The sequence below is a fragment of the Mytilus edulis genome, chromosome 4 (assembly GCF_963676685.1).
Source record: "Mytilus edulis chromosome 4, xbMytEdul2.2, whole genome shotgun sequence".
Lineage (NCBI taxonomy): Eukaryota > Metazoa > Mollusca > Bivalvia > Mytilida > Mytilidae > Mytilus > Mytilus edulis.
Window position 1 is genome coordinate 84,794,671 of NC_092347.1, and position 26,061 is coordinate 84,820,731.

The 26,061-nt window shown below is 31.9% G+C and overlaps 2 protein-coding genes across 3 annotated transcripts; one reads left to right on the forward strand and one right to left on the reverse strand.

Moving 5' to 3' along the window:
- On the reverse strand, window positions 1-26,028 carry LOC139520805 (putative cytochrome P450 120). Of its 2 annotated transcripts, none has more exons than XM_071313764.1 (11): window positions 25,913-26,028; window positions 14,562-14,808; window positions 13,578-13,655; window positions 8,837-8,957; window positions 8,289-8,425; window positions 7,949-8,025; window positions 7,097-7,291; window positions 5,717-5,824; window positions 5,319-5,446; window positions 2,947-3,034; window positions 1-2,536 (listed from the first exon to the last, which is right to left on the reverse strand). In XM_071313764.1, the coding sequence occupies exons 2-11, from the start codon at window positions 14,749-14,751 to the stop codon at window positions 2,399-2,401; spliced, it is 1,260 nt and encodes a 419-aa protein (XP_071169865.1). In that variant the 5' UTR covers window positions 14,752-14,808; window positions 25,913-26,028; the 3' UTR covers window positions 1-2,398. The 2 variants fall into 2 exon arrangements, with proteins under 2 accessions (XP_071169865.1, XP_071169866.1); XM_071313765.1 differs by lacking the exon at window positions 25,913-26,028 and adding an exon at window positions 15,329-15,408.
- On the forward strand, window positions 18,886-20,901 carry LOC139520803 (uncharacterized). The gene has a single exon (XM_071313763.1). The coding sequence runs from the start codon at window positions 19,154-19,156 to the stop codon at window positions 20,834-20,836; it is 1,683 nt and encodes a 560-aa protein (XP_071169864.1). The 5' UTR covers window positions 18,886-19,153; the 3' UTR covers window positions 20,837-20,901.
- Window positions 26,029-26,061: the final 33 nt, after the last annotated feature.

Sequence of the window (26,061 nt, forward strand, 5' to 3'; positions counted from 1 at the left end):
TTTTTAAAATATTATAATATATTTATTGTGCAAATGTGTATAAAAAAAACCAATTGACAACATTTATCTAGCATGAAATGAATTTTCTAAAAAAAGACTAAGTAGAGATCAATTTTTCTATTGATATGATTTCCTTTAGATATGTTATATGTGACCTTTGACCATAAATCAATATACATAAGTAGTGTTTTTGCCATTTGAGCAATACCTATAAAACCAGAAAACAAAGTGTCCTATAACAATTTGATAATAAAAAGCTCACAATGATATGAAACATCACAAACAGATACCTTTGAATAAACTGAATTAACACTTAATTTATTAACAGAAAATAAAATACCTTTAAAGAATTTTTTACAAACAAAAACAGAATGCTTCTATACTGTTGTGAATAGCTTGAAAAAAACCTTGATCATCAAAAAAGGTTCTCATTTAACAAACTAAATATAGCTTTTTAGTTCCTCTTTTTCACTCATAAATGCCAGTAGTACAATGAACCAATTTCACATTTAGGCAAAATTTTAAGCAGTTAATTTAAACATTAATAATTGAATAGCGAAACTTTGTAGATGGATGCAATGTTGAAAAAAACCAGACAAGTTACATTTAATAAACATATGTTACACTAAATAAACATATGATGCAAAGTAAAAAACATATGTTACACTTCATGATACACTGAATAAACACATGTTACACTGAATAAACATGTGTTACACTGAATAAACATGTGTTACACTTACACTGAATGATACACTAACTAGACATGATACTCTGAATAAATATATGTTATACTGAATAAACATGTTTTACACTGAATAAAGTAATATATCCCACCTATTGTATCTATAAATACCACTATAATGGAATGTTTATAATGATAAAGACTAGATCAACCTTTTATTTACATTTTATTTTGATTTGGATGATTGTAGAAGTATTTTGAGCAATTCCAAATGAATAATGATCCCAATAGTAACTGGTTTGTAAACAGAATATAAATCATGTAGTGGGTACCAGAGCAACAGCAGTTTTGTCCAACAAATATCGTTGCAAGGTAAAAATTTATTGGGATTCAAAATATTTTTATGATCTCCATGGCTGCTTAAATATGATTGTGGAATAAAAGGCTTACTTTTGTCTGTCCTTTTCAGACTTATTAAAATTGACCATAATTTTTCTCCACAAGACACTTACGATGGTGCAGTAAAGTAATGAATTAAATAACATTCACTTGCTAGCTGAACTACACACCATTTAAGCAAAACTGAATGTAAACAAGTTAATTTAAAATGCCCCTGTTTTATGAAATCAAAAGATAGTAGGTTGGTGAACCATGAATTTGAAAACCCTATACACAGTACATGTTCACCAGAAGCCTGATAATATATTTCTGCAGGGATCTCTTAATTTCAGTTTCTTTGTAATGAAAATTTCATTCATAGCATTGTAGAATTTAATGGGATGAAAGGACATAAAGATGGATGGACACACAAACAGGCAAATAAAAACAGTTTACCTCTCCTTTGGAGTGGGCAAATAAAAAGGGTTTATCAAAAACATATATAAATGTAAAAGTTAAAAGTTTCTACAATAAAAGATTTTTGTTCATAGTCTTATATGAGTTACAATTTTTTGTTTATTTGCATATAAATTATGAAAAAACAACAGATATAAATTTGTATATATATAACAATAAAAAAAATCTTTGTGTATGTGCAAAGAGTAAGTTTGAGACACATTAATATGAAGTTCAATAAATTATCTAAAATATTATGTATGCTTATTTTGCCAAAAATAGACAAAAAGGTATATTTCATAACTTATTTCTCCTTTTTATTTATATTTACATCTAAAAAAATCAACAATAGTAGATTTTGGACATACATAAATATAAAATATTTTTTTTTATTACATTCAAAATCAATCAGTCTGTTACTATAATGTTTTTTCTTATTGCATTCTCACAATTTATTTCTAACATTTTTCTTCCAAAATTTTTTTTTATGAAGTTTTGCTACTTTCATCTTAATGTCATCCACAAACTAAAGTTATCAACCTAATGAGAAATCACTGTTTTTGAATATCACAAAATGTACCTCAAACTTACATGTATGGAAATTAAAAAAAAATGTCTATATACAATGTATCCCTGATTATGAAAGACATGTCAATTAAGGTCCCATTTTATTCCTCAAAAGTATCTTAAGTTACTGTTTTCAAATTCATTGCTGTGATTTCATTGGATGACTTTGACAATGCTACTGACTGGCATCTTTTTTGCAAACTGTACCAGTACTTAATTGCTACTGACGGTTATCCTTTTCAGTAAACTGTACCAGTACTTAATTGCTACTGACTGTTGTCCTTTTCAGTAAACTGTACCAGTACTTAATTGCTACTGACTGTTATCCATTTCAGTAAACTGTACCAGTACTTCATTTTTAGGTCTGGAAACAGGTAACCATTTATGAGTGAGATCTTGTTCATCAATTAATGATACTTTAAATTTGGTCAACATTTCATCAATGATGGTCTACAATATAGAAAGCATATTGTTTGTGTGATGATGATTGATTAGTTATTGTTAAAAAAAAAAAAAATTACTTTAATAAAGTTTTAACTTAAAAACTTCTTAAACTATAAATTCAGTTATCACTGGGTTTGGTTTCATCAACCATTTCTATCATTAAATTTAATTTTTTAAAAATAAGGACATTTGGTATGATTGGGAATGAGACAACTATCCACCAGAGTAAAATGTTTTTCTCCTATTTGATAACACAATATATTTAGAGGTTTTTTTTAATTGTGTATGTGTACTTCATTTCTCAATGGCTGGTATATCCTCTGTTGAACTTTATTCTTTAGTTAGAATAAATACCTATAAATATCATCTATACAAATAGATTCTCCTAATTAATGCTTTTACGTGTAAAAACTCACATCAATTATACACCAAACTAACTTCTGTCCTACACAACATCTAGGTCCTGCACCAAAGCAAAATAATTTGTCTTTGTCATTTATATTTCTGAAAAAAAATAAAATGTATTTTTAACTAAAATTAGTATTGTAATATTTCATACATTTTAATTTTCATGGGTGATGGTATATGTGTGATCACTGCAATTAATTTTCTTCTTAATTATGCCCCATTAATGGGCATTATGTTTTCTGGTCTGTGCATCGGTTCGCCAGTACGTTCGTCCGTCTGTCTGTTCGTTTGTCTGTTTGTGTGTCCGTTCATTAGTCCCACTTCAGGCTAAAGTTTTTGGTCGAGGTAGTTTTTGATTAAGTTAAAGTCCAATCAACTTGAAACACTTCCCTATGATATGATCTTTCTAATCTTATGCCAAATTAGAGATTTTCCCTCATTTTCACAGTCCACTGAACATAGAAAATGATAGTGGGGATGGGGTATTCGTGTACTGGGGACAAATTCTTGTTTTATATATAACATATAAAAATAGGGCCTTGATTCATCCTTTGCACTATATAAGAAACTTGAGCCTTGTGTCATCCGTTCAACAATAAATGGACCTTGTAGTCAAGCCCTTGGTTTCAACATGGGAATGCCATGAAGATAAGAAAAATGCCACCAAATAAACTATAATTCCCATACCTTGTTGGATAAATTTTTGGATAAAGTTATATTATAATGTCAAGTTTCTTCCCATTTGTTGGCTGCTAAGTTATTGCCATAAAATTGACATAAACTCAAACAGGCTTAAGACAGGGCTTCCAAAAAATATTTGAGCCAGCCGGACATTTTATATCTGATCCCGATTTTAATCCCTTAAGACTTAGTCACAAAAGGCGATTATGGTAATCAGATGGCCATTCCAACGATTGACATTAGATAAAAAAAAAATCACATTGCCTAAAACTGGATGTTGACTTGACAATGGTAAAACATGGACCATAAACGGATATGTAAAATCCATGTAGGTTTTACAAAGCACGACTAAGTGAAGAAGCTCTTTCCACGTTATTTCTTCAACAAAATACTTGAAATGAACGTTAGATACAGGTATCAATGATAATTTTAGCATTTTTGAAGAAATGTAGGATGCATAATTAAATTTCCCACCTGTGCACATGCGCACACATGTTCTAGTTCATACAATGTAGTTCTGACGATTTTTCATTTAAAACCTTTTTTAATACTTCATCAAATCATGTTGATAAACTAATTTCTTATAATTTTAATCTTTTGGACTAAATCAATTAGATACAAACAGCTGAAATGTAAGAAAATAATTGTGAATAGACCGATCAATTTTTACGATGTCCGGTACTGAAAATAGTTTACCTGTCACTTGAACAGGTAGATTTCAGCTGTCTGAACAACAGGTACAACTAATTAGCCTTGATTAAAATTAGAAAGTATTGACATGTACAGCTAACAATGCTTCCATACAACAAATATAGTTGACCTATTACTTATAGTTTAAGAAAAATAGACCAAAACACAAAAACTTAACACTGTCCAATGAACCGTGCAATTGAGGTCATGGTCAAATAAAACCTGCGGGACTGACATATAGATCATAATATATTTCCATACACCAAATATAGTTGACCTTTGGCATATAATATTAGATAAAAATATCAAAACTTAAAAACTTAACTTTGACCAATGAACCATGAAAATGAGGTCAAGGTCAGATGACATCTGCCTGCTAGACATGTACACCTTACAATCATTCCATACAACAAATATAGTAGACCTATTGCATAAAGTATGAGAAAAACAGACCAAAACACAAAAACTTAACTATAACCACTGAACCATGAAAATGAGGTCAAGGTCAGATGACATCTGCCAGTTGGACATGTACACCTTCCAGTCCTTCCATACACCAAATATACTAGCCTTATTGCTTATAGTATCTGAGATATGGACTTGACCACCAAAACTTAACCTTGTTCACTGATCCATGAAATGAGGTCGAGGTCAAGGGCATGAGGACCTTGCAAGGTATGCACATACCAAATATAGTTATCCTATTACTTATAATAAGAAAGAATTCAACGTTACAAAAATTCTGAACTTTTTTTTCAAGTGGTCACTGAACCATGAAAATGAGGTCAAGGACATTGGACATGTGACTGACGGAAACTTCGTAACATGAGGCATCTATATACAAAATATGAAGAATCCAGGTCTTCCACCTTCTAAAATATATAGCTTTTAAGAAGTGAGCTAACACCGCCGCCACCGCCGCCGTAGCCACCGACGCCGGATCACTATCCCTATGTTGAGCTTTCTGCAACAAAAGTTGCAGGCTCGACAAAAATTGCTAAAAATTTACTTTTCTGTCCATCGTTGTGGTTGAAACTGGTGAGGATCATCAAATACATCAGGATCTCTGTGTGTGGCATATGTGGAAAATACAACCGCATTACCCTTCACAAACTTCTGCTTATTAACCTCAACATCCTGCAAAATACATAAAATTTGTCTATTTACTATGTGTACAATGTGTACTGAAAAATGATCTTTGTATCGACAATAGAAATTGAATTGGCACTGTAAACTAGATATATACAAATTTAGATTTGAGGAATAAATCAATTTGCAAACAAATGGTAAGCGAGATACAATTATCCTTTTGTTGAAAATAAACATTTTTCTGTTGATGATTTGTAAAATGAAAGATAAAATGATTTCTCCAATAAATAAGTTAATAATTATGGGAAAATACCTTACCTTATTTATAACTCTCCTACCACCAAAAAATGGAGGATACATTCTCTGGACTTCTAACATATATATCTCTCTTAAACCTCTGTCTGTAAGAATGCTTTCTTGTAGGTCCTGTTTGAAATAAAAGCAATTTTTAGTAAGATATTTAAATTGCTGTGAAAGTACTTTAATTCGTGGGTATCAATTTTCGTGGTTTGAGCAATATTTACATGTTCCTGGGTTTTTAAATTCGTGGATTTTAGTTTTCTAAAAAAAAAAATAATTGAAAAATTAAAGCCTTTAGAAACTAAGGTTACAAATAGTCTGGATTGAGGGAAATTGCAAAGTGAACATTGACCCGTGTAAATCGTAGTGACAACACTAATTAACTCAAGTGAAAGTGATCAACAGATTCAGGAATCAGGACCATCAAAGGTGTTAATTAGGCCATAAACATGTCACCTAGAGAAATCAGTATCATACACAAATGTTATAAACGTATCTTGAATTGTCAAATAATTCTTATCAAAATCAAGCCCAGCATGAAATTATTATTTCCCATATGTAAGAGAACTATAAGGATATAAAATGAACTCTTTATCATACTAGCATATCAATACGGGAATTCTGACTTTCATCGAAAAAAAATATTTTTATGAGAATTAAAAGATCAAAAGTTGTACAGTTTAGGTTATTAAAGATTAAATGGGTATTATCATGCATGCGGTTGTAGTTCTGTGACTGCTATTAAAGTATTCTCAGATTCTAGGTTATTCAATATATTCTCTAGATCACATAAGTAGTCAAACCTTCATGGATCTTTCCATGTCTTGATTTGGACAATGGTTGTTTTATTTCGTTCGACACTTAAATTCGTTGATAAAGTCATCCACGAAAACCACGAAAATTGGTACCCCACGAATAAAAGTACTTTCACAGTACAATTTCTGTTTCCCTTGATTGTTTAAATGGTGCATGTGGTGTATGCCCTTATACATTACAGTTAGGGTTTTTTGCTTGTGGGAGAACTGTCTACATATTCTCTCTGGTGGAGAGTTGTCTCATTGTCAATTATACCACATCTCCTTATTTTCATATATATTGGACTGACACTGTACATATATGTTGGAGGGTCAGAGTGGTTTTTTTTAACTCCTGGGATTATAAAGTTGCATAGCTATAAAAACAAAAAAACATTTAAAAATCATATAAGAAATAAATGAAAATAAATAATTAGTCATAAAAACTATCTTTTTCAAATGAATACACTATTGTTTCTTTTTAACTGCTAATACTGTACATAGCTTATACATCAGAAATATATTAATTTTGTACCTTTTTGGGGAAGTGGTCTTCGAATCTTTGTAAATAAAATATGATAACTTGATATAAAGGCTTACTTACCTTTTGCTTGGCAACTTCTATCATGAATGATGTAAGTAAAGAAGATAATGCTTTTGGTACCAGGGCAGAGGTAAACAGCAGCAGATGATTGTTCACAAATATTCCATTATCTCCCTTGGGTACTTCCTGTATCTTCTTTGCAAAATGACGACTAGTGCTTGTTTTTTTGTTTTGGATTATATCAAGCAGTTTTGCCTGTAAAAGAAACAAATGTCTTATTTATTTCATTGCTATTGCATACTGAAAATCAAACTTTAATACACTGATTAATTTTAAGCGCTTTATGGAAAAGTTGTTAATTCTTGAGTTTTTCATTTAACCCTTTCAAGGTGAATGATGCCTCAAGGCATTACAGACTAAAAGCCGGACGATGCTGTAGCCAGGCAGAACAATGCCTTCAGGCATCGCCAATCACCCAAGTAATCCATAAAAGTTCCCAACAATAAAAAAAAATGTTTTACAATACAATTTAAAACCTGGATCATTCCTGGTGTTAAATAGCTGATTTTTTTTGGATTTTTTATTCTTATGCACCAGGTTGTTACATGAAGTTTTTTTTTAACTGGAAATGCCTTTGTATCACATTGATTGATTAAGCCAGACTCTTACCGCTTCCAGTATCCAAATCAGTTCAGTCTAATCTTTTGATCAATTGTTATATCTTCGGTATAATCCTTAATCTTTATATTTAAATGCTTTGTTACTAGTTCTTCAGTCATTACGCTTCATAAAAAGGTGTTTTGTTATACTAATTGACAGAAGGAAAAAAATCGAGAAAAAAAGAAAAGTTTTAAAAGTCAGGCCATTAAGAGACAAGATAAAGAAACCAATAGATATAACTGAAGTACAAACCTTTGCATCTAAAGCTTTACTAAAAGTAGAGGCTCCACCAATAGGAAATTTTAGATTCACTGGAACTGATATTATACCTGTAAAAATAATACATAATTATATCAGGTTTTTGTTGATGCATGCTTCTTTAGTGTAAAACTTTCTCTGATTTATGAACATATTCCCAACTTTTTTTAGCTTAAATAATAAGATATATGTCTCCTTAAGTCAATTCTGATTTCAGTCTGTATATTGTTCTTTATTTTTCAAAAAATCCAATACGGCTTACATTTGTATAGAACTGTAAGTACATTCTGAAAATAAAAAGTTTGACCTTCAAATTTTCAATACTTAAACTCACCATGCCAATGAGTGGTTGTCAAGGAGACAATAGTTTCTGTTAATTCTGTCATTGTATCAAAATCAATACCAAGGAACAAACTGAGACAAACTTCTATACACATCCTCTTTAATGTTTGATACAAACATACAGGATTCCTGCAAGTATTAAATGTAAAATATCTAAAATCGACCAAAAACAGGTGGCAATTTAAACAGTATCATCATTTATTTTAAGATTCATTACATTTTTGAATGCTGTTTCATACAAAGGGACGATAAAATTGTTAATCAGACAAATCCAGATTTTATAGTCCTATGAATAAAGATGTATAAAGTGGTAAATGGCAAACCTTCTGTTTCTTGAATGTAAAAAAATGTTTGAGCATATACATATCAGTTCCATTTATAAACAATATTCAGGGTTTATAATGGTACATAGGACTACTTTCAGAGTTTAATTGTTATCTCCCTTAGGGGTAGAGAATTTGTTAATACTTATATAAGGAATATAACATCATAATGATAAATTATCTTAAACCCAAAGTTTAAAGTGTAATCTATACTTACTCTGTATCTATTTTGTGTATGAAGTTTGTCACCACATGCTTGATTGTCTCTTGATACGTAGAAACAGCTTCAAGGGTAAACAGTAGGATTAAAGACTCTCGTAATGATACCATGTCCAATCCTAAAATTCATAGAAGAAAACAACTTACAAGAATTTAATTCATTACCAGATTTGACCACTGGACACATGATGATACACAACAGATGTCAATGCCAAGCTTACTCTTCTATAGCACTTGATACCACTCCAAGTCTAAAATCAGTTTGTACTGTGGCAAGTATTAGTTTTTTGGATTCACTATTAGAATAAATCTTTTCTTACTTTAGATTTTTCTATTTTGAGCAAATGAAAGTGTTTTTAAAGGGAGCACTTTATGTGTAGCCATCTCTGATATTTTTGAATAGTATATGAATATGTGCTTATAGGCAGGCCTTGAAGGCATAAAACTTTGCTCAGTGCTCGGAGCACAAAAATCATGCTCGAAACATGAAATCCAGCAATTTGATTGGTTGATTTTCGAGTCTTGAATACAAAAATCATGCTCGAAAGTTTTATGACCGTGAGCCCAGATGTTTGCACAACAAAGGTAAAATCATAAAAAGGAAAATCAAAGCGCTGTAAGCACTGTAGGCAGTTAACCAAAAACCAAGGCAAACATAATTATGAAAACTGTGGCAATGTTGCTTCAACTTTTTTTAAAAGATTTAAAAGAACAAACATTAAATATTCATATATAATTGTACATTGATGTTCATTAAATGAATTAATCATTACGGCAAATAATTCATATTTTATTAAGGTTTTCAATAGCAATGCACATGACCACGAATGGTCATGAGTCTTTCATGAGTCAGCAGTGGTACAAATTTGCAATGATTGCAGTTCTTCTAGTTGCCGATCGTAATTGTTCGTATTAGTTGACTGTTAGTAGTTCAAGTTGACTTTAGTACGAGCTTGTAAAAGTATGAATGGACTTGCTTCCCTGGAAAGAAAACTGAGTTTGTGTTGTACAGTACAAAAGTTAGGAGACACAAATCAGACAAATGTTTACTACTACAGGGATCAATGGTGAGGTCTGACTGACCTGTCCATAGTAAATGTAAATGACTCCCACGTTCACCCCAAGTCCATGATGTCTAAGTTTGGAATAAAATGACAGGTGTTAGGGTCTAGCAAAGTGATATGCATATGTGTCGCCTATGAGATTGACCTTGTATGTCGTTCAATCCTTTTTGAAATGACAAACAGGAATGAATATGGTTTAGGCGTTGGTATCTCAATCTTTTACAAGTTCTCAAAACACACAAAAGAGGGTGTGGGGTGACCCTAGGGACTACCCCTATTTTTCATTTGATTTTTTATATTGTCCCATACATGAATACATATGGTTTATGAGTGGGGATCTCGATCGTTATCAAGTTTTCAAACAGGAGGGGGTGGGGGACCCCAGTGACTTCCGCTATATTTCATTTGTTATTTTATATTGTCCAATACATGAATATATATGGTTGAGGGGTGAGGATCTCATCTGTTTCTAATTTATCAAACAGGAGTGGGTAGGGTGACCCTAAGGACTCTCCCTATATTTCATTTGATTAGTTCTCATACATGAATATATATATGGTTTAATTTAAAGGTGGGGATCTGGACTGTTTCCAATTTCTCAATCAGGAGGGGTGGGTGACTGCAGGGACTCCCCCTATATTTCATTTAATTTAGAGTTGGGGATCACAACTGTTTCCAAGTTCTTAAACATGAGGGGTAGGGTGACCACAGAGACTTCCCCTATATTTTATTTGATTTGTTATATAGTCTTATACATGAGTATATATGGTTAAGGGGTGATGATCTCGAATTTTTCCAAGTTCTTAAACAGGAGGGTATACAGTGACCATTGGGACCCCCTTATAAGATTTGTAATATTGTCCCATACATAAATATATATTATTTCAGATCATTGTGGATCTCGACCGTTATAAATTCTCAAACAGAAAGGGGTAGAGTGGCCCCACGAACTCCACCTATATTTCATATAATTTGTTATATTGTCCCATACATGAATATATATGGTTTAGGGGTGGGGATCTTGACTGTTACCAAGTTCTCAAACAGGAGGGGTGGAGTGACCCCCAGGGAATCCCCCTATATTTCATTTGATTAGTTATATTGTCCCATACATGAATAAATATGGTTTAGGGTTGAGGATCTTGAATGTTTCCAAGTTCTCAAACAGGAGGGTTTACAGTGACCATAGGGACCCCCTTATCATTCCTTTGATTTGTAATATTGTCCCATACATCATTGTACATGAATATATATGGTTTAAGATTGGGGATCTAGCCGTTTTCAAATTCTAAATCCGGAAGGGGAAGAGTGACCCCACGAACTCCACCTATATTTCATATGATTTGGTTATATTGTCCCATACATGAATATATATGGTTTAGGGGTGGGGATCTCAACCGTTTCCAAGTTCTCAAATATGAGGGGTGTGGTGATCCCCAGGGATCCCCTACATATTTCATTTGATTTGTTATATTGTCCCCTACATGAAGATATATGGTTTAGGGGTGGGGATCTCGACCGTTACCAAGTTCTCAAACAGGAGGGGTGGGTGACCCCCAGGGACTCCCCCTATATTTCATTTGATTATATATATATTGTCCCATACATGAATAAATATGGTTTAGGGGTGGGGATCTTGACTGTTTCCAAGTTCTAAAATATGAGGGGGTGGGGTGACCCTAGGGACTTCCCTTATTTTTCATTTGATTAGTTATTTAGTCTCATACATGAATGTATATGGTTGAGGGGTGGGGATCTCATCTGTTTCAAAGTTATCAAACAGGAGGAGGTAGAGTGGCCCAATGGACTCCACCTATATATTAAATGATTTGCTTACATTCAGGTATCATATAATATAGTTGCACTATTTGTGCCTGTCTATTTGTGCCTGTCCCATGTCAGGAGCCTGTTATTCAGTGGTTGTTGTTTGTTTTTCACGGTGTTACATATTTGTTTTTTGTTAATTTTTTTTATATATAAATAGGGCCTGTTAGTTTTCTCGTTTGACTTGTTTTACATTGTCTTATCGGGGCCTTTTATAGCTGACTATGCGGTATGGGCTTTGCTCATTGTTGAAGGGTGTACGATGACCTATTGTTGTTAATGTCTGTGTCATTTTGGTCTCTTATAGATAGTTGTCTCATTGGCAATCATACCAGATCTTTTTTTTTTTATATAAGAAACTTCCAACTATTTTAACTGACCTATCAAAATTGAGAAGAAAAAAATACCCCTTGAAATTGCAGTAAATATGTTTAACTTGAAAAGCATCTAATATGCATTACCAACATTTATCACTGATAAAGAAAAACTTATACTGTTACCAGGAACATATATATTGTAAGATAAACTGTTCCCAGATGTCACGTTGTAATGGATTTTGACATTAAAATTGGTGTACAAAACATTTTCTGCTTTTTCTTTCTTTTACATATATCTGTTGGTTTTCAATTCTAGTGTTTATATTTATTTACCATGCATAGATGTATTTTGTCACCTGTCTGGATTTTTTCACTTGATATCCAAAACCCGGGATTACCCTTATCCGCTTCCGGAATCGGATCCGATATTGTAATTGTCTTCTCGCGGCAGCCATTTTTTTTCGATGTTGTTTTTGACAGACAGTGAGATACGATTTTACTCGGATTTACACATTATTTGTCGGCGATTTTCTGTATAAAGCTAGCGATTGAACAAATTGAACATCGCTGCCATGAAAAGTAATGATGAAAATAAGTTTTAGATCGTTTATTAGGAAACTTTGGTAAAAATGTTTGCAAAGTTATTTTTTATTTACTTTCAAGGTCCATCGGGCATGTCGGGCGTAGCTAGTAACCAAGTAGTAAGTCCGACTGCAAAAGTGGAAGGTCGCAGACCTCGGACCACCGCTAATTTGAATCCCTGCGTCCAAATTTAAAAGATACGAAAATATCAAGTTCTAATTCAAAATTGCCGCCAACAGCGTGATCAGTTGAAATATATTAATAGACTACTGACGTAGATGACTACGTATTGACGACAAACAATATTCCTACGACTTTTGCAATTTGGGAAATCTTAACTACTTGTCTTTGGAGATTTTCGGCGATTAAATATTTCATACATTTGTTCTTTGACATCTTAGCCAAAAGCTCAGGGGAGAATAAACTACATAAGGATTCCTAATGTGCTCTACTTCCTATGTGCAACTTCAAAACTTTTGGGAAAATCGACCATCATTTAAGGTTTTTCTGGTCATATTTTTTGTAATCCAGAATGAAAAGTATGAAAAAACTGTCCAATAAGTTATAAATAATATAGTAGCCAGCTAGATGATAACAATGGCACGTATTTCAGAATTTATTGGGTAGAACACAAATCCAGGGTGCTCGCATAAGGCAGCTTAACTGCCTAAAAATTAAGGAAACTCAAGATCCAAACGAAAATTTGTAAATATGTATGGTAAGAAAGATCATACCTGGACCATAATTCTAAGTCTTTGTTATGACATATAATGTACCAAATATTAGATAAAAAATTGTCGGCATAAAAGAATAGTAGTTGTGACTAATGTTTAATATCATAACAACAGAAGGTACCACTTACAGCCCTTCATAAAAACTTATCAATTATCAGAATAGCTCTACACACTATTAAAGACTTTTAACTCATATTCTGAAAAAATATCCTTCTCACCATCAGTAAATAAAATGTTGTCACCATAGATGTCTCCCATGAACATTTTATATCCATGATCCAGTTTATCTGCTTCTTCTAAAAAAAATTAAACAAACTATAAATATACCTGTCCTCAATTAAGTGTGAGGTAAAAAAATGTGCCTCTACAAATCTGCCAATAAATGAAATATAGGAGACAATGCTACACATCTGGCAGTTGGTGAAAATATGAAAGACATCTCTACAAGTCTGGGTTAGTGATGAATGGGAGACAACTCTAGAAATCTGGCAGTTAGTGAGGTATGGGAGACAACTCTAGAAATCTGGCAGTTAGTGGTGTGTGAGAGCCAACTCTACAAATCTGGCAGTTAAAGAAATATGGGAGACAACTCTACAAATCTTGCAATTAGTTTTCTTGTTTTAATTATTTTACATTTTGTCATTTCTGGGCCTTTTATAGTTGACTATGCGGTATGGGCTTTGTCATTGTTGAAGGCCATACAGTGACCTTAAGTTGTTAATGTCTGTGTCATTTTGGTCTTTTGTGGATAGTTGTCTCATTGGCAATCATACCACATCTTCTTTTTTGTATGAATAAAAAACAGTCTCTTTAATTTCACTTTATCCAGACACAGCATGTCTTGCATTTCTCAAATGGTTTATGATATCTTTACACTAAATCTGTAAGATGGGAACAGATTGATACTTTAGTCTGAGATTCATTTATTAATTGCAAATGACTTTGAACTAGCTTTCAGTATATTAACTGTGAGTCAATGAGGAAGAACGATATCTTAATCTAAAGAGATGGTATAATTTCTGGGTTGATTGGGTCATAGAGGAGAAGTTCACTACCGAAACTACAAAGATATACAAAACCAAAAATATTCAGAGCGATCAGTCATGGTATTTATCATGAATAATGAAAATAGATTGATAAAATATTGTAGAATCTTTAAAAGTACAAGTATTTCACAAAATGCTATTACTAAAACAACAAACCTGTCAGTAAACATTTCAAAGTTTTGTTGCATCCAACAAACACTGTTGATTTATTCAGAAATCTTCCAATAAAATTTCTGTTCTTGTAGTAACTGATGTTTTTCTCCATAAACTTCACTGGGTCTTTATAGAAGTCATATGATCTGTCGCCAAGCAACGGCAATCCAGCAGATCCAGGGATGGTTGCCATGGTGATCTTTTTTATATATATTTTACTATCCCATTATGTCTGTTTCTATGGTGTCATCTTTAAACAGAAAATAATAAAGAATCAATCATTTTAGTAGGTTAATTGTACATCAAGGACCACATACATTTGTCAGACCTTTCATCAATTTCAATATTTAATCAAAATGCAGCAAATATTTTCATTTTTTATTTCTCCATTTAAATACATGGAACAACTGCACAACTTTGTATCTTGTAGAAAAGTCTGTGCAGGTTTGGTTGAATTCTATTTAGTAGTTTTCACAGAGTTGTGGATTAACAAATTTTGACACTGCTGTTGCAGACAACACCACAAGTCAAAAGATAACTTGTCTCATCACAGCTGGACACTGTCAGATGACAATATTCAAACAGAACAATGTTCTGGAATAAATTAAGAAATTATACAAATTTAATTTTTTTAAATATCTTGAAATCTTCTATTGATACAAAATTCTAGTATTATCCAAAACATTGAGGATATGACATAAAGCTTCAAATGAGGTTCCTGACTTAAAGGTGAAAATTTGGAAATATATTATAAGATATACGTATCTTACCAATAAATCTTCTGTATGAACAAATATATCTGTCTGAATGAAGTGATTCCCTAGAATTTATTAATTTATTAGTTTTACGTCAGTTTATAAAAAAAATGACCAGATGTTACGTACCTTCCTTAAATACATACCAGTAAACAGAATTAATATAATTAAAAAATCTATAACTTATGTCACTTTCAATATTAATATTTTACTACATACAATTTGATTAGTTTCAGCTTTATTGCCCTAAAATTAAATATCCTGTTTAAGGTTTCACTTAGATTGTCAGAAAAACTAACTCAAATTACAATAACCATTGCAACCATTTAAAGTAAAACATCTTCCTTTTTTAAAAGTTCCTTACTTTCAGTTTAGGTTTGAACAAAAATCTCAACTTTGCCTTTTTGTTATCTTAAAGATAAAATGTAAAAAAAACAAAAACTTCCTGAAATGATATATCAAGATATAGCTCATGTCAATAATTTGTGTGACAGAACAGTGAAGATTATTCCAAACATAGATAATATTTCTAGTTTTATATATGAAACAAATGCTCTATTTACATATAAGCCCCTTATCATAATAGCCATAATATGCATGCCAAATTTGTGCAATTTGTGTTTAATAAGTGAAGACAAACATATGTGTTTCTTTGTAAAGATCATAAAATAATGTATGTGAATTATGCATGATTTGTGTTTCATTTATTAAGATTATACAACAATGTATGTGATTTATGCATGATTGATAAGTACAAATGTAAATTTATACAGAAATCAAAAGGATTACATGTACATTGTACTGATATTAATATATATTTTTTCATCTAAAATTTATTGTACTACAATGTAATACTTTTTTATTTGTATAAAAAAAATTACCAAATACATTGGACAGTCCAACAGATCACTCTAACAACAAACACTCTACTCCTTCAAATAAACAAACACACATTGGAGAAGACGTTAGTAAGTTATAAAACTTGTGTCTGATCCATTTTTAATTTTGAACAATAAAATATGTTTAAACTAACGAACAAAACAAACACAATACATTACACAGAGGTACAACCAGAGACACTAAAATACAAGTTATTAAAACAATTTCACATGGTCCAGATGGCCAGACATTTTTTTTCATTTAGAGTCTCTTCCTCTTGCATAAATATTATGGCTGAAAAAATACTTTGACCCTATTTAACTATCAATTTATTGACCAATTCAAGCATGGCCATCTAAATGTACTCTAATCTTGATATCTTTTTATCAGTTTAACATGTTGTTTAAGAAATCAATGGTTTATAAAATCTTCAATAACATACCTTTTATAGTTCATAAGTAACTTGATTAAATGACTTAAATTTTTATGTTTTACTATTTATGAATTTTAATGGATTTCCTAAAGTACTGAAGCAAAAATATTTACATAAATGTTATACCTTTAGATTTTTTATACAGAGACTAGTCACAACAATATATTTCTAAGTACTTTAGAGATTTCTGTAACATCATGTCCATGCGACTTATTTTAATTATCGTCAGTAATCATGGTAATAGGAAATTCTATCACCAAATCATCAACTGGATCAGTCTATACAATTACTTTACCATTCAATATAACAGCCACAAATGTAAATACACAAGCCAAGGTTCAATAATTCTGATTTATCTTTAAAAAATATCTAAACAGCTTAAAATGACAATTCAACGTAAATACATTTTTTGTGATATCAAATCAATTATATATAACTTAGACAGTACAAATCTACAATCAATAAACCATACAGATAAAGTTAACATTTGTTACTGCATATTTAAGCATATGTGATGATATGTATCTTACTTTATCCATCTTTTAATCACAATGTTAATTCAAGGTATATACGATTTAGCACCTATTTGTCCCAAAAATGTAATGTCTTTGGTGTATTGAAAGGTCTTGACACATGATTCAAAAAATATTCTATTTAGGGGTTGGTATATATAAATCATTTTAAAATATTACATAATACATAGGCAAATTTTGCTCCCATGAATGTATACATTATTCAAAATTCTATACAAACTGTTATCACAGAGATATTTCTCGCCTTTTTGTAATGTTGATGATGCAAATGTTGAAATCAAAATAGCAATTCTTTAATATCTTACACAAGTTATGCAAATATTCAAAGTTAATGAGCCATGACTTAATAGTTACATGGCTAAACAATCTCCATGTAAATGAGATGTGCCAATGCTAATACAACTGCATACCAAATACCATTGACTAATTACAAGTCGTTCCCAAACCTAAATACAAACATTAACTTGTAAACTATGTAAAAGTTTCAAAGTCAATGAACCATAAAGGGGATGGCGCTATATAATCTCTATGTAAACAATACTTGCAAATGCCAATAAATTTGCATACCAAATATCACTGACTTAACATCAGCAGTTCATCTTAAACTGATCTAATCACAAACTAATACATGTAAACTAAGTTTCAAAGTCATTAGACTGTGACTGAGGGGCGAGGCCAAATAATCTCAATGGAAATGAGATTTGCCAATGCTATTACAACTGAATACCAATTAACATTGGCCTACCACTAATGGTTACCCTTGAACTGACCTCATCACAAACTAATACATGATAACTTAGAAAAATGTTCAAAGTCAATAGACCATTACTAAGGAGGAAGAGCCAAATTATCTCCATGGAAATGAGATATGCTAATGCTTATACAACTGCATACCAAATATCATTGACCTAAAACTTGTGGTTCCCCATTAACTGACCTAATCACAAACTAATACATGTAAAATAAGCAAACGTTTTGAAGTCAATAGACCATGATTGAGGGGGCAGGGCCAAATTATCTCCATGGAAATGAGATGTGCCAATGCTTATATTACTGCATACCAAATATGATTGACCTACCACTTGTGGTTTACCATACTAGACCTAATCACAAACTAATACATTGTTGACGCCATCGATATCACCGACGCCGGAAACAGCATACCTATGTCTCGCTTTTTGACTCCGTCAAGGCAAAACAAAAATACACAAATGATGGATGTGTTACTGACAAAAAGGAACTAAATACAGATGAGAACCAAGGGATGTTTTACGTCTGTGGTAGTCTATATGTTAAATTTATGTTAAATACAGGCGTTTTACATCCATAGATATTTTACCTAATGTAAATGCTAAAAAAAAAATGAATTACAATTTCCCATCGATATGAACATCTGCAATTAGTATGTTCTTAATTTCTACAAAGTTTCATGTTATTCTGTCGTATGGTTTCAGAGGAGTTGCATTGTTGGGGCCAAAATACTAAGTTCATAAGGCTATATAACTCCTAGAATGAATTTAATAAAAATTTCCTGATGATATTTAAATCTACATAATATGTCCTAATTATCTTAAAAAATCATGAAATTCTGTTGTGAGGTTTCAGAAGTTTTGTGATGACAAGAACAGGACTGATGGACATACTGATAGGTCGGGACGGGTCAAAACTTTATACTCTACACAACTTGGTTAAATAATAAAGTTTTAATAAATGTTGTATCCCTAGTGTGCACTCCTTTAAAACATATATAATGTGTATTGTAATATTATATTTATGTACAGTTAATTAACTACATTGTGAAAAATTATTAATTTGTTAAATTATTATGTACTGCATTTACCGGTATTAGGCAAACCTAATTTGAATTAAAGAAGATTTCAAATTGGTTTGTTATCTGCACATAATACATTGGAAGTTTAAATATTATTTGTTCTTTTTAATATATATAAGTAATGTAATACTAAACATAGCTATGAGAAACATTTGTCCAATATAATGGCTTATTCTCAATCCGTTAATAAAAGTCAAGTACAAGTACCTACAAATTGTCATCTATGTGATACTGAGAAAAACATCAGGTGGAAATGCACAGATTGTGGACTATTTATGTGTGATAAATGTAAAGATGGAAGACATTGTAGAATTATAAACTCACAAGATCACGTGGTCATAAATATTGAAGATGTTGATCTACACAATGAAGAATTGGATTTTAAAAATATTCAATGTACAGACCATAGTGAAAAAACTTACTGTCTTTTTTGCAAGAGATGTGACAGTCTTGTTTGTCCTATTTGTGTGTCTGAAGTTCATATAAATCATGTAAATCAACTAATTGAGATCAGAGAAGCATACAATATAAAAATAAAGAGGCTGAAACAAGGACAAAGTCAAATTAAAATGGAAAAAGAGAAGGCCATCACAAGAAAAAAACTTTTGGAACAGCATAAGAATGCTGAAAATGTGAAGCACAGTAAAGTTATCCAGAGTATTGTGAATCATGGTGATTTGTTAAAAAGGACTATTGACCAATATATCCAAAATCTAAAAAATGAAACGGATGAAAATCTGAAGACTATTTTGAAGACAATTGATACTGACATAAATACAGTAACAAAATCCATGAGAGAAGTTTACAAGAGATACAATGAAATTAGTGACTTTATTAAAACCAGAGACATTACAAAGTTTTTTTCAGACATAAGGAGAATTGAAAATTCAATGGAAGTCAAATCACCGAAAACACATTCTACATACAATTCTACACCTATTTTTTACCCAGGGGAAATAACTCAATCAAATATTGGAGTTTTAAAAATGCCAGAGAAAATAAAAGTTGCATTTAATATCATTGAAGAGTATCAGACAGAACTTTCTGCTGTATCGGATATCATTTCATATGAAGATTTTATTTGGATTAATTCTGCTTTAGACAATAGTGTTGTAAAAGCAGAACCTAAAGGGAAAAAACTTGATGTGGTTTTGACCTTGAACTTGGCAGTCTATGGAATGGCAATATCACCATCTAATAACCTCCTTCTATCTGTTGGCAAATCAAGACTACAACAACTTAGTATTTCCACTGGTAAATTTTCAGACACTGTATATAATGTGAAACCTTTAGCTTCCACAATAATCCACATTACTGGTAATAATAAAGTTATAGTAGGAGGTATTAATGAGAAATCAGGAAGGAAAGCTGTGTATGTAATGAATGAAAAGGGCGACCATGAAACTGTTTATGAATATGATCAACATAATCAACCTATACTTACATACCCAAGGAGTATTACCAGTACCAGTACTGGCAATATTCATGTGGTGGATCGTGAACCAGGTCAAGAAGGAAGAGTGGTAGTGTTTGAACCAGGAAGTGATATAATTAATTCGTACATAGGTCATCCAAAAATCAACAAACACAAATCATTTAAACCAAATAGAATAGTAACAACACAAAGTGACAATGTTTTGGTGTCTGAAATGAATACTAACTCCTTACACATCCTGGATAGTACGGGAAACATTGTGTCATGGTACAACACTAAAGACATAGGGATACTATATCCAGTTTCCCTTTCATTCACACAGACAGGACAAATCTTCATAGGATGTGGTGCAGAAGAAGGCCATACAGCCAAAGACGCCAAAATTTATAAAGTGACTATATCAGGATGTTAAAAAAACATGCCTTCACATTATTTTTGAGACCTTTTATATATCCAATTTATTATTAAACACAATATTATACAAAATTAAGACTTGAGTTTCTTCATTTGAACAAAATTATTTTTTTTCAATGTGTCCCCTTTTTAAAATTTACAAACAGAAATATTAAGACATGTATGCTAAAAACCTGTTTCAGTTACAAAGCACTGACTTACCTGGGCTAATTATACATGAACCTTGGGAATAAACAGTCCATTAGCAGTGGTATCATCTCAGTCCTAGCAAATTGAAATCACTAACACTAACATAAATTAGGTGTGTTCAAAGGCTTTTGTTTGGAAAACCTTCACCAGGAACACTCAAAACCAGAAATGTGAAAGAAAGTATATATAACCATCCAAAATTGAGAATAAAACAGTCAGCAAATTTAAAAGCTGGCTCAGGATTGATAAAATAGCACTCAAGGAATGTTCACATCATAAACAAAAGTAATGAAGATTACCAAGAGTAACAGCTCTTCTACGAAATACAAATGAAGGCAAAGTCATTCTATGCATTTCCAAGGAAGATAACTTTTCCAAAGAATGAAGTTATTTAGAGGGAGGTTATTTTAACAGATAGAAACCAGTAATCAATCATCCTGAAAACTGCTCAAAGCACTTTAGAGTAATGGTTTTGAAAACTGGATCCCCCTTTTTTATGAATAAAATCCCATACACAATATACTTCAGAAACTTAAAATATTAAATTTACAAAAAGTGAAAGTGAGCTTACATCCATAGATATATAAACAATTCACAAAAGTTTCATAATAAATTGGTTAAAGCCTCTGAGTTTTTTTCCAACATGTAAACTTGACAACTAACAGACAGACAGACATAATGACGGACAGTTGTACACCATAATGTGTCCTGTAAAGGGGCATATAAAAACAGATATTTATACTTACTTAATTTACAATGTGTAATTTAATATAATGATTAAAACAGATAAATCAGTTATAGAGGTACATGTGGTAAAAATTAAAAAAAAATATCATTTCAAATTAAAATAATACATTGTAAAAAATAGGAACTTATCAGGATTGTGTCAGATACTTCTTGATACCTTTTTTTTTTAAATTAAAAAGTGTTTAAGGACTTTACTACACATTTTTTATAGTAGTTTTATAGATATAAAGATAACATATTTTTCTACACATTGGTCTCCTGTTAACCTTGTTTGTTATCTAGGATGATAAGTTATTATTGTGTCTTTAGTGAAAACAGGTTTAAATGTATGTACAGAAAAATTAATGAGTCCTCGGTAGGATGTAGGACGAGAAACACTAGGCTTTAAACATATATTTTGGTTCTTCTGTGACTAACTATGGAAGTAAGATTAGTCTTTACATTTAAACATTGTTTTAAATTTGTATACATTTTACAGTAGAATTTGTACAACTGTGGTTCCAATTACTTGTCATTTTTCATTCAGCACTGTCAAAGTCAGAGTGTCGCTCCAATAGACTCAATGTTACAGTAAAAAAAAAAAACAATCAAAACTAAAAACAAAATTCCTACCTACATGTACAATGTACCTATCAAAGAGTACCCTAACTTTTTTAAATGTAACTGGAAATGCACATACTATTTTATTTGGCCCTAATTTGGTCCTCATGTGCAAAAAGTGTCAATTTTGACGTTTTTATGTTATTTTTCTCGACCAGGAGGTAAGAGGAATGCTAATAGATGCATCCAGCTATTGTTTAGATGTAGAGTGGACCCCAGTGAACACATTTATCACAACAGTTGTTAGATTAGAGTGAAACTGATCTGGGTAAATCAGTCTAAAAAAGGTCGTTTGCACCAAAATTCTAAAAAATTCTGATTTCAGACCTCGAAGGTAAGCCCACCACTCAAAAAAAACAACACTTTGGTCTGATTTCAATTTTCCAAGTTTGTATTTGAGCTCAAAATGAACTTTAAAAGTGAGAAAGATGACAATTAATTGTGCAAGATTGAGGAAACATGCATACACTTCCAATTAAATCACTGTGCTTAAACGGCTGTGGGTAACTTAAGTTACCCACAGCCCAAGATGGAGCCGCCTTGCGTCGGTTAGATACTTTTCTTCTATAGAATAACAATACCACGAATGCATCAACTTAAACAACTGAATTTAAAAGTTGTATTAATCGTTTAGGGAAACCCCTAAATTGGAAAGGTGATTAAATTCTACAAAATAAACGATCACAGCACGATTTTAAAAAACACTTAGGCTGTCCGTAACTTCAAAACAACTTGTCCGTAACTTTTTTCATCATACCAATAGAGATGTCCGTAACTTTCAAAGAATCGACATACGCGGATGTAATGTTTAAACTGATGATAGAGATTGCATCGAATACATATTCACAAAACGAAGTAGATGTCTAGTATGATATAATTCATTGTATCGATGGAAGACAAAATTGGGAAAATATGAAAAAAATCACGATAAATCCGCAAAACTCTCATTTTGTATAACGTCGGGGTACCCGAATCGCCTAGTTCGGAGGGTTGTTTCCGATCATAGCAGATAAACTGTTGAAACATCATTGTTCGTTTTTATTTTTGAACAAGTAGACTACACAAGTATTTTTTACACATACATGTAGCATGTATACACTTACTGATTTTCTGCCAGCAACGTTACGACAAGGGTAGCGTGAATTCGGGATTTTGGAGGGGAACCCAAATTGCCCAGGCATGCAGTGGATAGACTATACGAGACTTAAGTGCACAAACTTTTCCCGTCTTTTTGAAAAAGCCAAAAACACTTTTCTCTCATCCCCACACAAACAAATCCCATCAGCATTGACAGTAAAATAAAAGGGGTGTCAATCTGGACACACTGGGACGTTGCGCACGGTGATATTGCGGCACCCTGGCCAAGATTTACAGTAAATGGGAAAACTTTTAAAAAAAAAGGACATTTTGTATAAATGAATAAACCTAGTTTTACAGCTAGCTGCATATTTCATTTGTATGCAAGTTGCATCAAATCTCATTAAACTGAATAAAACTAAAAGACACAATAGGTAAAAGTCAGTGACAATAAAAGGAAAAGAGCAGTCAACATAACTGTAACAATTCGACATAGTATATAAAAATATAAATAACTACGTAGGACAACAGGGTAATTTAATAGTCTAACAACCCCTGATAACATACAAAGAGAGAAAAAAAAACATACTAGGAAACATATTCAAAAAATCATAACACTATAACTAACTGGTGGGATGTATAAATACCGAGCCTCGTCAAAGAGTATTCATCAAAATACACATAGAAAGAAACAGAGGTGAAGGTAAACCGCAAACATATAATTAAACTCAAAACATTAAAGAGTATGGAAAAGCCTTGGTCTGACAAGCCAAAAACGTCGATAAGACGCACATCAGTAAATAAAAGTTCAAACCATAACCAGGATGGAGTACCACAAACCCCACATAAAACTTCTGTGGTGTAAGTATGATGCGTTGATAAAATCACATTTGGTGGTGAATGAGTAGTATAAACGGCCGCGAAGGTTACAAATATGATGTTAATTGTCTTCTAATTTTAAAATTTTAAATCAAAAGTTACCCACATCTAAAAATAAAGTTACGGACAGTCTGCTTAGTTTCGATAAAAAAGTTACGGACATATTATGCATTTTTTAAAGTTGACCTTGCGCTTTAGTGAACTCTATATTAACAAATTTATGGTAATTGTTAGTCATTTCTTTATTCAATAATCCTATAAAGATTTACATTCTGCATGAAAAACGTCGCAAAAGGTACATTTTGTATGAATTAAATATCAACGAGTTTAGAGTCCGCCATCTTGGGCTGTGGGTAACTTAAGTTACCCACAGCCGTTTAAGCACAGTGTAAATGGCATGACGTTGACCTCAAAATGTTTGGAGCGTGCCAAATAACAGTGCTTTGGGTGTGGCCATAATATTACGGCCCTCGCATGGTAAGGGTTAATTTTTGCTCAAATTTCATTAACAGATTAAAAGAGAAGAAAATAATATACACTGCAATTGGTATATATCTCAGTTTACATCAAATAATTTGTGACCTGGTATATTCTACATGAATTAAATTATATTATTCTATTTACTGGATATTCCTGAACTGTACATCTTGATCTTGATATGGTTACACAACACATCAGACAGACATTTAAAATGTTATAAGCATTGTGCACCCATCTAAAAGCAATACATTTGTATATCCAAATGCCCCTAGCTCACAATATCTCTTGTTGAAAAATGTCCAGTGGTGCTCATTGAGATCCAGTTCTTAAAAGTATTTGTGATACCGATAAAACTAAATTTGAGTGATTCTCTTGATCTGGTTGGTATCCAATAAAATAATCAAATTATACCTATCGCCAAATCATATACATTTATCATACATCAAATGTAATTTGTATACTGTTTATGCTTTTTTAATGGAAATTGTGATGTCACAATCAATCTAATAAACACAATAAATGTAGATTTTTGGGTTTACTACACAAAGATATCATAAAATATCAGCCGTGAGCCACAATGTGAACTTTTTGGGGTGAGTGAGCACAGCAAAAGAGCTTAAAAGCTTCAAGTTGTGGAGCATACACAAAACCAAATTCATCTGTTTATCGTATTATTACCGTCTAACTCTTTTTTCCTTCTCTAAGAAAGTTTTATGCTTGACAGAAACAAGCTTAATTACGTCTCCTCTCACATTGAAACGTCGCTGATAACTTCTGCTTAGATGTCATTGTGACTTCGCTGATTATGCCTGGTCTCAAACTCAAAGCTGTGATACAAGAATAACTGATCACTGATTGAAGGTGCAGGGAAGAAGATAACCAATAATACAAGGATATGCAGGGAATAGGTGATGTTTAAAGTATATTAAATAAATGTTTAATCGTTCTAAAAAACGCATGAAATATTTGCCACTGGACTTCAAGCAATCTAGTATGTTTGAAAATAGTGATTGTAATTATTCTGCTCATTCTAGATTGGCAAACAAAAATATATACATGTGTTTGTTTATATGTGTACATATTTGTTATTGAAGCATCTTACTTCTGTTCAATCTTTTTACTGTTTTAATGATTCAAACTTGTTGTTTCCTGAATCGTGCATGTGAAATATTTCAGAAGCGGATGTAAACAAAAATAATCCAAGTTGTTGAAGTTACACATGCTATGATTGGATAATTTCCCTTAATTCAA